This window comes from Tupaia chinensis, unplaced genomic scaffold, assembly GCF_000334495.1.
Source record: "Tupaia chinensis unplaced genomic scaffold, TupChi_1.0 Scaffold000085_1, whole genome shotgun sequence".
NCBI lineage: Eukaryota > Metazoa > Chordata > Mammalia > Scandentia > Tupaiidae > Tupaia > Tupaia belangeri.
Genome location: NW_006159547.1, coordinates 6,756,315 through 6,775,594, shown reverse-complemented (window position 1 = coordinate 6,775,594; position 19,280 = coordinate 6,756,315). Strand labels below are relative to the sequence as shown.

General features: G+C 35.2%; 1 protein-coding gene across 1 annotated transcript in view; it reads right to left on the bottom strand.

The window, feature by feature from the left end:
- The window catches only part of PTPRQ (protein tyrosine phosphatase receptor type Q), a 246,341-nt gene that overhangs the window by 195,252 nt on the left and 31,809 nt on the right, over window positions 1–19,280 (bottom strand). Inside the window, exons 10-16 of the mRNA XM_006142866.3 lie at window positions 13,435–13,615; window positions 11,874–12,035; window positions 11,590–11,769; window positions 10,900–11,007; window positions 10,149–10,430; window positions 2,738–2,920; window positions 2,013–2,114 (exon numbers count right to left, since the gene is read on the bottom strand). Of these exons, the coding sequence (XP_006142928.3) occupies window positions 2,013–2,114; window positions 2,738–2,920; window positions 10,149–10,430; window positions 10,900–11,007; window positions 11,590–11,769; window positions 11,874–12,035; window positions 13,435–13,615 (1,198 nt within the window). The remainder of the gene's footprint in view (window positions 1–2,012; window positions 2,115–2,737; window positions 2,921–10,148; window positions 10,431–10,899; window positions 11,008–11,589; window positions 11,770–11,873; window positions 12,036–13,434; window positions 13,616–19,280) is intronic.

The window sequence follows — 19,280 nt, the reverse complement described above, 5'->3', positions numbered from 1 at the left end:
TTTAAGCCACTGGGTCTGTGACTCAAACCGCGGTCGACTACATGGGAGTCCAGTGGCAAAGCCATTACACTAACTGCTGGTCCCAAGGTGAATAGTTCTAACATGGAAAAACTTGAACGAAGGTAGGGGGGAGATATTCCACAAACACTTATAATACATTCAGGCTCACCCCTCTTGACTATCGAAATTTTTTATAGAAAAAAACTCCTCAAAATACATAATATATAACACATAAAAATTGAAATACAAGTATAGTCCTTAAAAGTCACTTTTTTAGCATGGTATAGGCATATAAATTGATGAAGTAACAATGTAAGGTGGTTTCAGTAGTAAAGTTGATTTTATTCAGTTTAGAAAAAAGTATGTTTATATGTTTATATATCCAGTATGATGGTTATTAACATTCAGAAATAGCATCTTGACCAAATAAGTAAGGAAAAGTTGAAAATAGCCAGAATTCAATAACATTCAATAACAACCTTATCTTTTTTTTTTTTTGGAGAGGTTTTTGCTATAGGGTGCGTGCACTCGCCAGAAAGATACAGAGAGACAGAAAGTTAGAAATCACCCCCTGGACAGGTGGCCACACCACAGTCCCCTCTCCTCCATTCTCCTCTCGGGATCTTGGGCACGCACACATGCCTGGCATGAGTTTAAGCCACCCGGTCCAGGACTCGAATTGCAGTCTACTACATGGGAGTCCAGCGACAAAGCCATTACACCAACTGCTGGTCCCAACAACCTTATCTTAATACCATTAAAAATGTTAAAAGTTGACATAAATAGAATCTACTCCAAAACCTGTGTAAATGTCTATTCTTCTAAATGTAAAAGTTGAAAAACACAGTCATAACATTCAGCAGTTGTGTTCAAATCATTCAAACCAAAAGTTTTGTCTTAAAAATTCCCATGGAAAAAATATTAATGATATTTTGCAGAGTCTTGATGATTTCAGAAGCAAAAACTAAAAATTGAAATGAAACAAGGCATTTTATATCTGGTTTTATTGAATGTAAATCTGTCTTTGCTAGGTTCCTTTACCCCAAGACAGGGAAATCTGCATAATGCTGGTTTCAGATGTAACTGACACTCAAGGGTAAGAAGAATTCTACATCATGTTTCATTCTATTTACAAGTTTCTCACAATGATAAGGAATAAAAATATATCAAGTACTGTATTTACCATCTTCCTCAGTCAGTATACTTATGGGTGAACTCCGAAGTCCTTCACCTTTGAGTGTACTAGCAGACACCTCAATTGTATATTGGGTATATTTCTTCAGTCCTAAATAAAAATAAGACAAGTAAGTTACTTACAAAATGCCCTTTAGGGAACCAGCAGTTAGCGTAATGGCTATGTCGCTGGACTCCCACGTAGTCGACCGTGGTTTGCGTCTTGGACCTGGTGGCTTAAAACTCACGCCGGGCACGTGTGCATGCGTGCCCAAGATCCCAAGAGGAGAATGGAGGAGAAGGGATTGCAGCGTGACCATCCCCCCTGGGGGGTGATTTCTCACTTTCTGTCTCTATGTCTCTCTCTGTCTGGCTGGCGAGCGCACGCGCCCTATAGTGAAAATCTCTCCAAAAAAAAAAAAATACCCTTTAATAATTTGCAAGAGATGAACTATAAAATGGCTTTCAACTCAACAATCTTTCAAAAACGAAAACTAACTGAAAAAGTAGGTCCTTGGCAATAGTATTGAAATACTGCAGAAAAGGATTGAACTAGAGTATTCTTTCACGTGACCTGCTATAAACTCCTAAATTATTTAATGAAAAGACAGAACTGTCATCCCTTATTTAAAAATAATTATACTTCAACCATTTGTAACGTAACATTCAGTTAATATTTTGTGTTTATACTAGCAACATAAATGTAAATATCCAATGTTATGTTTGTTCTTTTACCTTTAATGTTTTGGGTCAAAGAGGTTGTATTTATAGTTCTCTCCTCATTTCCATTATTTCTCTTGAGATAAATTGTATATTTTTGTATGAAGTACTGTATTTACCATCTTCCTCAGTCAGTATACTTATGGGTGAACTCCGAAGTCCTTCACCTTTGAGTGTACTAGCAGACACCTCAATTGTATATTGGGTATATTTCTTCAGTCCTAAATAAAAATAAGACAAGTAAGTTACTTACAAAATGCCCTTTAGGGAACCAGCAGTTAGCGTAATGGCTATGTCGCTGGACTCCCACGTAGTCGACCGTGGTTTGCGTCTTGGACCTGGTGGCTTAAAACTCACGCCGGGCACGTGTGCATGCGTGCCCAAGATCCCAAGAGGAGAATGGAGGAGAAGGGATTGCAGCGTGACCATCCCCCCTGGGGGGTGATTTCTCACTTTCTGTCTCTATGTCTCTCTCTGTCTGGCTGGCGAGCGCACGCGCCCTATAGTGAAAATCTCTCCAAAAAAAAAAAAATACCCTTTAATAATTTGCAAGAGATGAACTATAAAATGGCTTTCAACTCAACAATCTTTCAAAAACGAAAACTAACTGAAAAAGTAGGTCCTTGGCAATAGTATTGAAATACTGCAGAAAAGGATTGAACTAGAGTATTCTTTCACGTGACCTGCTATAAACTCCTAAATTATTTAATGAAAAGACAGAACTGTCATCCCTTATTTAAAAATAATTATACTTCAACCATTTGTAACGTAACATTCAGTTAATATTTTGTGTTTATACTAGCAACATAAATGTAAATATCCAATGTTATGTTTGTTCTTTTACCTTTAATGTTTTGGGTCAAAGAGGTTGTATTTATAGTTCTCTCCTCATTTCCATTATTTCTCTTGAGATAAATTGTATATTTTTGTATGATCCCATTGGGATTACTTGGGGGGAGGAATGATAGTTCAATCTCTCCAGAAGAAATATTTTTGTAAGTAATATTTTCTGGTGCACTATCAGGCACTAGAAGAAACAAAAATAAAAATACATAAAATGATTTCATCCTGAAAATCTATTCTGCTAAAATTTTCACAAATATGCAGTAAGTCATTTATACAAACATTTACTAAATTGTAATTGTAATAAACATCCTAAATGGAGTAAGGTGTCAGTAAATTATAGCACTTGCAACTCTATTACACATTTCATCTCAAAAGGAAATGCATGCTATGATTCTACAGAATAACACTTAGAAAATTATATATTTACTAAAAGTCTTACAACCATAATAAGCTATTGGGTTGACTGAAAATTCATGATATACTTTTTCTGTTTTTGTATGCAAAAATGCATCATGACTTGCCTCACAACCCAGTATCTTGCTTTCTAGGATACACAGATGCAGGAGAGAAAACTGGAAAACACTAGGGAAAAAATGATTCTATCCTTCATTAACAATAATATTAAAAAGGTTAATAGATTAGTTTTGGTTCACAACCAGTTCTATGACAAGGTAAAGAATACCCTCCTACCCTGCTTAAATTTAAGAATGCAAAGTATGATCTGGCAGCAAAATTATCTCCTAAGAAAACCATTAAATGATATACTATTTTTCCTTATCTAATAATGTTCTTGTACTGAATGAAATGTTTATCAAATGTTTCTCTCTATATATCCTGTTGGGTTATCATAAAAGTCATGACGTATTTTTGGATAGAAAAACAGAAAAAATACATCATGACTTTTCCAATAAAGCTATTGGATTGCAATTCCAGCAAAATATGCCCTAAACTGAATGAATATCTTACTTAAAATAACTAATACTTTGTGAAACATTAAAACAAATTTTCTTTTAAAAATTATTTATTCATTTATTTATTTTTAATTTGACAGAAAGAGACACAGAGAAAGAGAGAGACAGACAGAGAGAGAGAGAGTGGAAGTAAGAAAGCAAGCCACCAGGTCCAGGACTCAAACTGTGGTCAGCCATGTGGTTGTGTCCAGCGCCTTAACCACCATGCCACCTGCTGGTCCCCTTAAAAAAATTTTCTTTAAGAACTTACAAACTGACAAAAAAAGTTAGAAGTCAGTGGTGACCAAAAACAAAAACAAAAAGGAAAATCTTGAGAGGCAATCTTATACTAAAGTCAACTTTGCATTGGACAGTACTAGTTAATTCTGGTGACTTTGTGTTTCTCATATTAATACCTGTGTACAGTACCAGAGAAAGTATAAAAAATCCTGTGTCACTTGAAGGAAAAAGGGATACATTTGCATAAAGAGCTATTACACCAAAACAATGCAGCTTCAACCAAGGACAGCTGGAACAGCTCTAGGGGACACCTTAAATTCTTTTGCAGGTCCATAGAATTCCATGAGCATGGTAACTCCTAGATTTAGTTTAGTGAATGAGGATTGAGAAACAAATCCACCATGAAGAAAGGACAAAAATGAAACTGATTTCTCTTGCCACTCCTCTGGGTGGAGATGTGGAAAAGGACAAAGAAATTATGCTGCTTTGGAACTATAAGCCAATGTCCTTAAATTTACTCGACTTGAATCCATGATATCTATATAACCTGATAAAAACCACTACTGCAGAGTTTAAGTATAAATTAAATTGTGGTCCTGAGTTGCTGATACTCAGTAGCAAGTAGAAAAATACTTCTCTTTTTAATCCTCATCCAACGTAATCTTATGCATCATTAATATCTCTATGCAAAGGTAACTTCCTCACTGAGGCCTTTTCTCAGTCTTCATATCAGCCCTTTGAATGCTCTATAAACTTTTCTATACTTGACCTTTTTTATTTTCACAAAATTTACTACTATCATAATTCACAATTTTATTTTTTACTGACTTACTTTCTGTGACTTATCTAGAATGTTAGTTTTAGGAAGGTAGGAATTTTGTCTTGTTTATATTAATCTATCCTACTTAGTACAATGATAGTAGATGGCATAGAATCCCTAAAATGAATGAATAAATATGTTCAATACTATATAGAATATATTAAGAACAAGAGAAAAACTCATACATAGTTAAGAAAAAGAAAGATTGGATTGAAAAAGTCATTTAATTGTAAGAAAAAAGAATTAGTGAATTTATGCTTGAATTTCATAACTCAGTATAACCTTATTTTGAAAAATTCCCATTGGAATTTGTTAAGTTGTCCCTCTAGGGTTGTCTGCCTACCACCAGTAGTCAGAATATAAATATGTATCACTAACCCCAGAAGGATAACCTTTGCATTTTTATTCATTTATCCTTCAGGGATTAACAAGTGCAGCTCTTCAGGGAAATAAAGCAAGACAGACTTGATGACTTACTGATTTTGGAGAGTGATGATGTACTTAGAATTTTCTGAACTAGTGCAGAGTGTTTTCAATGGTGAGAATATTTTGTAAATAGATAATTTATGAATAAAAACTAATTATTATAATCAGTTGGAAAAGCTAAATCTATTTAAAATCTAAAATTAGAAATTATTAGAAATAAAAAAGTAAGTGTCCTTGAGTATGTCAAAAGATGGCTGTTGGGAATACATAGTTTTGATGTATGTAGACAAATTTTTAAATGCTCTTTACAAACACAAGTAAACTTATAATAAATTTCTACAATAGTTTCAGTCAACATCTAAGTTACTATCCATGGGTGAACACTGCCCCAAATGAGACATATTCAAGGCATTTTAAAGTCTTACTATAAAGAAAACTATGTCTTAAAAAGGAAAGGCAATATGTATAGATCATCAAAAGTTTAATTTGTATAGAAACTTCTTTAAATTATTTTTGTGACTACTGTATCCTAAGAATAAGACAATAAACCCTAATCTCAAATTTGTTTGTAAACTATACATTTTATGACTACACATACACACAAGATCAATCTTTTATTGATCTTCCCTGCTTGAATACAAGAGTATTTTTTTTCCAATTATCACTAAACTTTGGTTTTCTAAATAATACAAGGCATTTGAACAAATAACTTATCCCCATTTGTATTAACAGTACTAACACATCACTTTATTTTTTGTGAAACAATATCAAACAGTGGGCCCTTGGTTTTGTTTTTTTTTTTTTTTTATAAGAGTAAAAGATGTATCACACATCACTTTATTTTTTGTGAAACAATATCTAACAGTGGGCCCTTGTTTTTGTTTTGTTTTGTTTTTTTTATAAGAGTAAAAGATGTATTTGTTGCATTTAATAAGATTATTGAGCTCTGGGCACAGAATGTTATTCTTAAAAATATCCTGCTTCAAACGATACCTTGAGATTTCTCAAATCTCTATCTTCCTCCATTGACAACAGAGCTAGAGTTGGTGTGCAACAGAAGCAAACATAGTCTCAGGAAAATCATTAATGTGCATTCCATTAACTACCATTCCCAACCGGACAGAAAATACTCAGACCTGAGACTGCTCTAATGTATGGTAGAGAGCTGGAAGTCCAGAAGGATGAACATTGAGCTCTATACTGTTTTGTAAGGCCCTTTTTTTTTCTTTTTTTTTTATTCTGAGGAGACTACCTAGACAAACTAATTACACCCACACAAATAAATGAGTTAGTACATCCTGAATTAAGTTTTTTCCCTCTGCTTTTTTTTTTCTAGCTAGTTCAGGGGCCTATTAAACAAGCTCTGATATGGAGGTCAGGAGGCCTTCTCTCAAGCTCAGCCTTACTATTCATCTGTTCTGAGTTAGAGGTGGGTTTACTCATGTAGTTATATGTTTCGTCACCTGTAAAATGAAGGGTTCTATATGTTTTCTATTATACCTTCCAAAGATAAAATTGTCATTTTAAATTAGATCTCAAATTAAATTCTTATATTTACTTAAGGTTTATTATCCCTGCCTTAGAATTTAGCTCATACAGACAATGAACAGAAATTAATTATACTTTTTAAATACTAGTAAAATCTTATATGCATATAATAACCAGTAAGCAAAAATGTTTTATAATCTTCGTTATTAAAATAGGGTGTCCTTGATGCTGTACCACTTGCGTAGTAAAGTATCGAATTAACCATTCATGAATAGAGCGATTCTTTAACATCACAAGGGGCTCTTTGAAACTTATTACTTTTTTTCTTCATGCTGTGCAGGGCCTAAACAGGAAAATATTATTGCAATATAAGCAGAAAGTTCCTAGATATATTTTAGAATTTACCAGATTTACTCATGGCTTCCAAGATAGCGCATATTATGAAAGGGAAATGGGCTGTGGAGTCATATGCGTTTAGGTTTCAATTGCAGCTTTGCCACTTACCAGCTGATTGACTCTAAGCAATTAAATACTCACTAACTAATACAAACTTTAGCAGGACAGAAAATTGTCTCTTCTCCATTCCATAATTCCCATTAGGGTCTAGCATATTGTAAGCATTTGCTGAATATCCGTGGAAAGAATGACCCTCTCAGAGCGTAAGTTTTCCATTAGAAAAAAAAGATAATAATTTAGTCCTTTTATATAGAGTTGAAAGTAAAATCTGTATGGGAGTTACTAGCAGAGCCTTAGTAGGTGCTCAAAATATGTCTGCTTCTTTCCTTGACCCAACGTAAAATAAAACGGAGTCACAGGCCAGCCGGAAGCATCGTCATGGTTAGGGTGGCTAGATCCCACATGATCAACTACACAATTTAAGTCCTGACCAAACATTCTGTTATTGTGGGGACATGTGAACACCTGCCTAAAATCCTGGAAGGAGGGAGAGATGGAGAAGAGATTATGATCTGACCGTCCCCCATAGGAGATGCTTTCTCACTGTCTCTCTCTGTCTCTCTCTCCCATGAGTACACACACCCTCTGGCAAATTAAGAGGAAAAAAAACAGCCACTAAAGAGTCAATATTTTTCTCAAAAACACTTGTGTTAGGTATAACATCTATTAAAATAATGAAATATTTTAATATATAGTTTAGTAACAATCGAGTTCTATGATAAGGGATAACTTTGCTTTCCCATGGAATGTGCACATGTATGTGTGGTTCTCTCTGTATTGTGATACTTCTGACTCAGTCTCCCAAACAGCTGAGACCACAAGCACACATCACAATGCCTAGTTCTTTCAGTGAGGATCTCACTGTGTTGCCCAGGCGATCTCATGCTCAGATCCTCCTACCTTCAGAGTTACTGGGACTACAGAGGCACACAGAACTGTACCTGGTTTTTTAGGCTGGGCTGGGTCTCAAACCCGAACCTCCCATGTAGCCTTAGCCTACTGAGTGGTAGTCCACAGATCCTACTGTGCCTGGACCTAAGGAATAACTCTAGATGATATAACACACTTCTTTCTTCTTTCTTCTTCTTTCTTCTTCTTTCTTCTTTCTTCTTCTTTCTTCTTCTTTCTTCTTCTTTCCTCCTCCTCTTCTTCTTCTTCTCCTCCTCCTCCTCCTCCCCCCTCCTCTCCTCCCTTTCGCTCCTTCTTCTTCTTCTTCTTCTTTCTCTTTTTTTGGAGAGTTTTTGTTATAGGGCACATGCGATCACCAGAGAGATAGAGACAGAGTGGGAAAATCATCCCCTAGGGTGAATGGCCAAGCCACGGTCCCTTTCCTCTATTCTCCTCTCAGGGTCTTGGACATACATGCACATGCGCCCAGCATGAGTTTGGAGTTGCCAGGTCAGGGACTCAAACCACGGTTCAATCAGTGGGAGTCACGGTTCAATCAGTGGGAGTCCAGCAACGTAACCCTTACGACATCTGCTGGTTCTCCTTTCTTCACTTTTATTTCTGCTACTGCTATTCTCTATGGGCATTTTTGTGTCATCTATTGTATTATGTTTTGAAGTTTCAAGGGGAAACTTTCACGCAAAACAAGTTGCTTTTCATTTCTAGATCCTCAAGGACAATGACAAAACCTCACATATAGTAACTGGATGGACCAAATATAATTGCTTCTGTTATTCTTTGAAGTCATAAATGACCAAACAGCAGCATTTATGAGCTCAAAGAATGACAGTAGCTAGTCTATTGGGTTGTTGGAAAACTCATGACATTTTTTCCCTGTTTTTCTATGAAAAATGCATCACTTTTCTGACAACTCAATATAAATATTTATTTTACATGTACAGATAAAACAGCAACTTCTGTTTAGTTCTTAATTCTCAGCACACAGTGCAGAATTGGCCTAATGGTTATGCCTCTACTATATGAACCATATGCTATTTACTCCAGCATCACTAAAACACAATTAATTCCTTGTACTCATCATACCCTTTAGATGATATATTTCTTTCCCAATCACCTAAGACTTCTAGCAGCCTCCACACTGCTCATTAAGATCCATTCAAATACTCCTTCATAGCTTCTCCTGACATGCCACTTTCGTGCTCCCACATTGAACCACTATCTATACACAGAACTCATTAGAGTCTAAGACTCTATTGCAATGAGTAGGTCTCTCCTTTAACCTAACTTGAAAGCAAGTAGTTATTCAACCCAAAGTTTACAGGTACATTGAAATAACCTTTAGTTTCTCAAGGTCTTTCACTAGAAAAATTCCCTTTTTTAAAAAAAAAAGTTTACTTCTTTCTTCAATGTAATATAAACAAGATTATAATAATAACATAGAAAAATTTTTTAAGTTTATTTCTTTCTTCAAATGGCACAAAAAGGTGTGGTATTATCTGTTGAAGATATTTCGTAGTTTTATCAAGAGTACCTAGGGAGAAATGTTCACCTGTTGAAATATCCATTTTGTAATACAAATAATAATGTGGTTGAATGTATGGAAGAAAATGAAATGAAAATAAATAAATAAATAAATAATAAACAAGATTATGAAAATAATATATAAAAAAATTAAGTTTATTTCTTTCTTTCAAGACAGAAAGAAAGAAGCCATCACCCTCAATAGGGTCTCACATCATAACTCCCCTGCCTTTCCACCAGCCTTCCCAGCCAGTCAGGATCTCGGCTACATGGTACCAGGCATGTACAGGTCTATTAGGAAACCTAACACATGTTCCAGCTTGGATCCAGCTTCACTTGAGCAGGTCCTCACCACTGCACTACAAGATGGCCCAAATTCACCAATTCTATTAGGCATTCTGTTGTATGTAAATCATACTTTAAAAACTTGCACAGCAAGCTTTTTCTCATACTTCTGCCAAAAAAAAGCAAATACATTTCTGGATTATACAAAACAGAATAACAAGGGGTTTTAGGTTATGTAAAACATAATATAGCAACTGTCAGCTATGTTTACTACATCATTATGTATTATTAAACAAACGAAAAGCAAAACGTACCAGTTTCAGAAGTCCTTACAGAAAGAAAAGAAGATGATTGATTGCCATGCCCAAATCTGGTGTATGACCTTACAGAAATGTTATAGAGGGTATAAGGTTTTAAGCCTCTTAAAATGATGCTTGTTGTTGAGGTGTTCTTTGTAAATAATGTATCCATATTTTCATAGAGGACTTCATAAGCAACAATAATCCCATTGGGCTTCTCAGGTGGTGACCACCTTAACATTATTTCATTTGCAGTAACATCAATAATGTCAACATCTTGAGGTGATGATTCTGGTTCTGAAGGAAGAAAACAAAACTTTCAATACAACGTATTTTCATACTTGTTGCTTCAGACACTGAAGTTGGCATGAGTTAAAGGCACTAAGTTTGCACCACTTTACTATTTTTATTAAAACTGCACTTGCTGAGTCAGCAGGGGATGCAGTAGTGAGGGCTCTGGATCCCACATGGCTAAGTCCATGGTTTGAGTTTCAGATGTGGTGACTTGAAAGGCACACCAGAAACATGTGGGTGCATGCCCAAAATTCCGAGAGGAAAGTAGAGGAGAAGGATTGCAACATGGCCATCCCCTGTGGAGGATGATCTCTCCCTCTCCCTCTGCCTTTTTCTGACTCTTTCTCTCCCAACCCCATCCAACCCCCACCTGTGATGAGCACATATGCCCTAAGGCAAAAATCTAAAACAAACAAACAACAAACAAAATCAAAAATCAAAAAAAAAAAAAAATGGCACCTGCTATTCTTACCATCTTCTGGAGTTCTCACAAAAATGTCATTTTCTTCTGACAAAGAACTTTCTCCAACGTGGGTTGAGGCAGCCACTCTCATTTTATATCTTGCATATTTCTTTAATCCTATAAAGACAACAGGCAATTTATTTAACATTTTAAAAATAATATTCCTGGATTAGCGCCATATAAAATAGCTAGTGAAAATCATTTATCTGGGGTACTGGCTAAGTCAGCTTCCATGTATTCCCAGTCTCTCCAAATTCCTTAGATTCAAGAGACTTTCCATGGTCACGATGTCTGAGTTGCTTCCTAAAATGTTGTTTGAAAAAAAAATCCTCAGCTGAAAAGTAACTTTTGGCACACTATAAAAGGTAAAGTTGACTTGGCACAAATACCACGTCAGCTGAATTACTTCGGCTGCTTTCCACATTCATTCATTCAAGTTTTCAATAATGAATTATTTTCATGTACTTGAAGTAATATACCCTGGGTTAAGTCAATTTATTGTGAATAAGTAGAATTAAAAAAGTATACATTTAATCAAGTAATTTCTGCAAGTATTTTTAAAGATATTTATGATAGCCTAGAACAACAAAATCTGGAATGTCGCAGCATGCATAGTGCAGTGTTTACGGCATAGAGAGATGCATATTTCCCATCATAATTGGACTGTAGAAAAAAAAAAAACACAACTTTTTGTTCTACCTGTTATGAGAAAGCTGTTATCTATAGTAGTCATCTGGAATGCTCTGTTTGTATCCAGTTCCATTGCATATATTGTATAGTGAGTTATTTTCCCATTGGGATATTCTGGAGGATCCCAATATAGCAAAATAGATGAAGAGCTAATATTTTTATAGTTTATAATTTGAATGGAGCTTGGCACTTGAAAAGAAGAATGAATAATTAATATGAATGAAAAGATTAAGTCTTATAGAGTGCAAGAACAATACTTGCAGGAGATTGTTTCAGAGGAAATACATTCTTACCTTGCTCACGTGTCCTAATGTGGAGAACTGTTGGTGGTCCTTCTCCCATGATGGTGAAAGCAGATACACTAATCATGTGCTCAGTGAAAGGTACAAGTCTCCTGATAACGTAAGACAGCTGTTCAGCAGCAATGTCAGTGATATACTGATTCCTCGTAGTTACTATTTGAAATCAGTTTAAAAAAAAAAAAGTGTTTGGCTTCACAGTCAAAATTATTTTTGCTCACACAGTGAAATTTTAAACCTGATTTTTCATTACTCATTAATCTCTCCATGCATTCCTCTGTATAAAAGTTAGATATGTATAAATAATAACTACAGGAAGGATTGAATTTAAAGATCACGGTGAATACTATTATGAGTTCCAAATGCTCTACAACAATGTCTATAAACATTTTCTGGTCATAACATATTTTTGCTAGCTGTTATATAATATTCTGGAATGGGAGATTAGTGTTTTGAGATAATAACTTTCTAAAAGAGATTTACTAGGATTTTGCTGGGAAAAAAAAAACACTCAGTGATAATATAAAATTGAACCATTATAAATAAATACTAAATTTTAATAAAACACTTAAAAATGGAAGCTATATTTGAATTCAAAATTCACCACATACTCACTACACCCAATAATTCTTTGAAGCAAACAAACTTGGATAACTGACATAAATATTCTAAAAGAGGAATTTAGATGTTACATACTTATTCAAAAGTAAAACTTCCAAGTTCTTAAGTAACAATTAGGCCAAACTTGAAGTATTTAAAGGAACACTCATATCAGAAATTGTGGACCTCTTAAATTTTAGTGTTTTCCAGTTTTCTTTGCAGAAGAAAAACGTATCAGTCCATGGAAAAAACATGTATGTAATCTATTTTTTTCCCTAAACTTACTATAAATAGAATAATATAAAACACTATTAACTTGGAATAGGACAAATACCAAATCAGAGAAAAGATAATAAAATATACTTCTCACTTGAAATTTTGGAAAAACTAGAGAAATTATATAGATCCGTGTCATCTAGTCAAGAATTTTTAATTTGCTATATATGGCATTCTCCTTTCAGAAACAAAAAGATAGATCCTGAAGAACAAGTGTAGATGCTAATGACATCACCACATCGCTGGGGTTACCTACACCTGTTTCTCACCCTATGCACTAGAGTTGTAACTTTCTGACCTATTTACCTTTAGTGACATTTAGAAACCTATTAGTCAAAAGTGCAGAGAGTGTGAGGCCTGTAAATGATTTGAAGATATGTTAATCCCTTCCCGTCACACCTGCTTTGGCAACTGTAATAACTGATTGTCTATGCAGCTTGGCCAGAGACTCTAGGGTGCTACTTTCTCTAGGAAGAAGGTCAAATGGGTTAGAAAGGGCCAGCTCCAGCCTGTGTGGCATTTCCATTTGCTGCATGAGGTTATCCGACAGTTAAAAAAAGTCTGACTCCAGCTCATGGGCCATTAATAATAAGGTTGAACTCTAAACTAAGGTTCATATCTGTGCTAGCTGCTGCTGGTGGTTTAAATGCACTTTATAGAAAATTAAAATTTTACCTACCAACTGGTGAATTCTGGTCTTCAGCTCTATTTCTTACAGGAAAGTTATTATTTGGATGACTGTTATACATAAATGAAGCAAGTGATTCCAGGTCTGAAGACATCTCTGCTGATCCCTCATATAATCCCACCATTGGCTCTACTTTGTTCACCATGTCTGGAGCTATGGGGTCTTTTATAAACTGTAATTAAAAGTAGACATTTACAAAGACTGCTTGTGACAGTTATGCTTAATAACTTAAAGGCAGTGATAGTTTCAAAAACTTGTAACATTGGAATTATGCTCTTATTAAAAGATAATGTTAATTTCATGTCTATATTTACATTTAGAGATTTCATTCTCAAGCTTCTAAAACCCTGTATCATTGAAATCACTCTGTAGTTTAAGAGATTAGTCTATTACTTTGGGCAGAAGCAGAAACTTGAGTCTGACTTGAGCTAGTTTCCTTATTATAAGGTTAGACAGCCTCATGCAAAGGCTTCATGACTGAAATATTTTAACTACTAACCTCTCCCAAAAGATATGTTCTAGGCATTCTTAATTATTAAAATATTTTGTTTCAGTATCTATGCATCTACATTTGTATATCAAGTATGAGAGGCCTTTATGCCTACTTGATATATATCATGACAGTAATTTATCAACAATCAACTGAAGTTATAAATAAGAATAAAACCATGGTACTATAATTAAGTGAAGTTACAGACAAGAATAAAACTACCAGGGTTCAGGGCACAGATATCTAAGGTTCTGGACCTAAGGAATATTTTAAGAAACTGCAATTGTTCTTAGATCCCATAATGTAATTTACACATGTCAAGTTCACCAAAGTGGCAGATATTGAACTGAAACCATCAGGAGCAAGTTATGGATGTATACAGTAGCAGTTTTCATTGGTATAACAAAATGACTCTCCCTTCTCAATTCCACCCATTATAATTGACTGAAACACATACTAGAAAAAAAGGTGTTTTGACCAAATAATACCAGACATTTGTGTAGAATGTCAACTTTGGAAATAAAACAGAACATTAAACGAAGGAAACATGGTCTTAAGACATCTAACCAAGAACTTTGTAGACTTCCTAAATTCTAATTAGAACATGCCAGTCAACATAGGCTTTGGAGATAAAGGAAATGTGAATATGTTCTTCGTATTAGATAATACCAAGATGGTTTTGGCAATTTTGTTAGTTGTAATCATGGCATTAGTGAAAGGATGAAAATGTTCATGAATTTTAGAGATTCATTCTTAGGCACATAAAAGCAAAAGGACATAAAGTCTGAAATTTATTTTAAATAAACCTGCAGCAGCAGCAGCACCATAAGAACCTGCTGAGGCAAGAATGGCAGAATGTCATTAATTACTAAATGCAGGTGGAGAGTATATGAGGCTTATTATACTCTCTTATACCTGTTTGAAATTTTTTTAAATAAAACAGTTTTGGGAAAAAATGTTGCAAAAATTACTTTCTTTTAGTGAATTTGTTTTCAAGTTCTACTTAACAATCCACCACCAAAACCCTTTTTAAAATGTATGTCACCCGTTATCAATTTCATGCCCTTATAGTGTCAGAATTTATAATTAATTCATAATAGGGATTTCAGTTGGCTTTAAGTTTGGGTACACCTGCCTTTTTAATTACCTTAAAAGTTTTGGGGCTCTCTTCACACCTAGAGGCAAGAGCAGGTTTTCTATTTTAATCTATTCAAAGCACTTAGTATTAAAAAACAAAAACAAAAACAAAAACAAAAACAAAAAAAAACAGAAGAAAATAAAGTAGATACTCAGGAAGGCAAGAAGTTTTAGGGCTGTTCAATTAATTTAACTATTAGGAAGGCAGATTTTTTTTTTTAGAGGTTTTTGCTACAGGGCACGTGCACTCACCAGACAGACAGAGACAAAGAGACAGAAAGCGAGAAATCACACCCCCACAGGGGGGATGGCCGCGCCCAGTGTGAGTTTAAGCCACCAGGTCCGGGACTCGAACCATGATCGACCTTGTGGGAGTCCAGCGACATAGCTAACTGCTGGTTAGCATCATGCTAACTGCTGGTCCCAGGAAGGCAGATTTTTAAGATACTACCTTTTATGAGAAATGAAAGAATAAAGAAATGATGTAAAAAAACAAAAAAAATTCCAGCTCTCCCAATGGTATTTATAAAATAAAATCATCTGAATCTTGTTATACCATTAGAAGTGTTGTGGTAAAAAAAGGGAAACACCTATAAGACCTACTCTAAAAATTTTGTGATAAAAAAACTCTGGATAGGAAACCGTATAATGGGACAAGGTAAAAAGTCATCTCTCTTCCAACAGTTCATTTGAATTCTGCCTCCACAGAGATATCTGGGAGGGCATGAATTACAAACACATAATTCAGAGATGCTCTGGGATTCCAGTCAATAGTTTATGCCCACACCACACAGCTGTTTCCACTATCAATCAGTCAACCTTTGAGAATCTTCTGTGTACAAAGCACTATAGAAGAGACAGTGAAGCAGTACAAAGAATTTCCCCCTGAACTATGATTTTGTAAATCTCTCAATATTTTCTACCCTATGTCAGAAAAATTAATGTGCGTTAAACCATAGCAACCTATCAATTAGCTATGTTAAGCAACTCTGTTGACCAACTGCCAATTTAATGTAAGAGCTGAACTGAATACTTTTGACTGTGTATATTTCTCTCAAATCCGGTATTCATTGAAGAGACCTTCGTTCCATAAGTAGGACAAAAATTTAAATTAAAAATGCCTTAAGATAATTTACTTTATTGAGCATTAGGAATATAAATGGAATTAAACCTTAAGGATTTCTTTACCAAAACAGTAGATAGAATGATAAAATGTCTCCTAGGAAGTTTCCAAGCATATGTTAACCGTAAACTTTTCTTTTTACCAGTTCTTGATACCAACATAAATCATGGTAAAGTGTAGTGTATATTTTTTAAAGAATTATTTAACTTGTATTTATTTATTTATTAATTTATTTTGTGGAGAGGTTTTTTTCGCTATAGGGCACGTGCGCTTGCCAGACAGACAGAGAGAGACAGAAAGCGAGAAATCACCCCCCAGAGGGGATGGTCACGCCGCAATCCCTTCTCCTCCATTCTCCTCTCGGGATCCTGGACACGCACGCACATGTGCCCGGCATGAGTTTCAAGCCACTGGGTCTGGGATGCAAACCGTGGTCGACTATGTGGGAGTCCAGCAACATAGCCATTATGCTAACTGCTGGTTCCCTGTATTTATTTTAATTTAACCAGAGAGGGACAGAACGAGAGAGAGAGGGAGAGGAAGCCACCAGATCCAAGACTCGAACCATGGTTGGCCATGTGGAAATCCATCGCCCTTAACCACCATGCCACCCACCAGCCCCAAGTCTAGTCTATATTAAAATGTACAATAGAAGTGTTTCTTAAAAATAAGTCAAATGTTTCATTAATTCAATTCAACAGACCTTCACTGAGTCTCAATTAATAGATGTAATAAGAGCTTTTTTAAAAGTAAAATTTCATTCACTATAATGAAGATTAGAACATATGAACTCAAGTTGGTTTATTCAGGTGGATTTGGAATTGAACTCTAAAGACTTCTAATTCTTTCACGTAAATTCCAAGGATTCCTGGTAACATATGCAAGGCCTTTCATGTTGATGAATTGTGACATTCCCTAACTCAGGGTTCTCAACCATGGGTGATTTTGCTCTCCAGGAGACATTTGGTAATCTACACTGAGGCTGAGACATTTTCCCTGTCACAATTGGAAGGATGCTTTTAGAGGGCAGGGACCAGAAATGCTGCTGAACACCCTACAAAGTATAAGACACCTCTCCACAATTGGAACTTTTCTACTACAAAATGTCAGTAATGCTGTGGGTGAGAACTTTGGACTAATAATGTATCTAAAATCACAAAAATTGCCATAGGCTTTTTTCTCTTCCATTTTCCTAATTTTCCCTCCTGTTTGACTGTGCCCCTTCCCATTGTTCTCTTAAGTATTATTTCCAATAAATTATTGCTTTTTTTCTTCTTTGAAAAATATAATCTAATTTCTTTTCTTTTTTTTTTTTTTTTTTTACTAGGTTTTGCATTAGGGCATGTGTACTCACAAAGGAAAGCAAAGAGGCAGAGACAGAGAGGGAAAATGAGAAATCACCCCTTAGGGGGATGGCCATGCTGCAACTCTGTTTCCTCCATTCTCTTCCCAAGCCCTTCGTCATGCATGAACACACCCCAACATGATTTTGAAGCCAGCAAGTCCTGGACTCAAGTCACTGTTGGCCAAGTGGGAATCTAGTGACATAACTGCTACACCATTTCTGGTCCCATACTGTCTTTTGTTGTTTTTTAACAGAGATTTTTGCTATAGGGAGTGTGTGCTCACCAGAGAGACAGAGAGAAACAGAGAGACAAAAAGCAAGAAATCACCCCCTTAGCGGGGGATGGCCAGACTACAATTCCTTCTCCTCCATTCTCTTCTTGGGATTTTGGGCATGTGTGCACATGTACCTGGCATGAGTTTTAAGCCACCAGGTCCAGGACTCAAACCACAGTCTACTACATGGGAGTCCAGCAATGTAATCATTACACCATCTAATGTCTTTTTTAAAGAGGTAAAGTATAAGAAATATCAGTGACGGGGCTGGCAGGTGGCATGGTGGTTAAAGCACTGGACTCTGACATGGCTGATCGCATTTTGAGTCCTGGACCTGGTGGCTTTCTTTTTTGTTCTCTCTCTCTCTCTCTCTCTCTCTCTCTTTCTGGTCTAATAATAATAACAACAATAAATGGAATGAAATGAATAAATACTTCTTTAAAGAAAAAAATATTCATAACATCTGCACATTTGTGATAACCAGTAACATTTTGGGTGGTGTTGAAACTAATATTTTACTCTTGGGTTCTGCCCGCAGTCTTATTCCATAGCAATTGGCAAAACACTTAACTATCCTTTGTCTTATATTCACTAGTGACAAACTTCAATATACTAAGGGAATATGTTGAATAAAAAGATATCTCTGTATACATCTCAAAGCTTTGTAATACTAGGCAACAAAATGATGTCTAGTGGGAAAAAAAAAAAACGTCTTGGTCTACTAATAGAAGTAAATAATGAGATATAAGTGTAGAATAGAACTAAATTAACAGTCCATGGAGGGTTTTTCAGACTTCAGTCCAAGTGAAATGATGCTCTCCCCAAATTAATTTTATTCTTCTACTGTTTTGAAAGGAAGAAAATTAAACCAAAGGGGAAAATAATTTTGTTCAGTTTGGATCAAGTCAAACTCATTTTGAATACTATATTCAGTTGAGTAAGGAGATTGTTGACAAACTGAAAAATATACAGAGATGAACTATCCATGATATGAATGACCTAGAAAACATGACTAATGAAAAAGCGAAGATATCAAGCCTTAGGGAAAATTTGACCATTGTCTCAAGTGATAAATAGTTAAATTGTGTGATATTAACATTTCATATTAAAATTTGTCATGACTTTTCCAACAACCCAATGGGTCAAATATGTCTGTATTACCAATAACTTATTAGGCATGTTACACAGATGAGTTATCCATGATATGAATGACCTGGAAAACATGACTAATGAAAAACTGAGGATATCAAGCCTTAGGGAAAATTTGACCATTGTCTGTATCAATGATAAAGAGTTGAATTGTGTTATTAACATTTCTCCAAAGACTAACATTTTAAGCTACTATGTGCCAACTAGCTAAACACATTTTTTCATGTGATCTCACTTCATTATACCCCAAAGAGATATATATTACTATATCCACTTTATAGTCATTTGTTCAAGTTCACAAAACTAGTAATAGCAGAG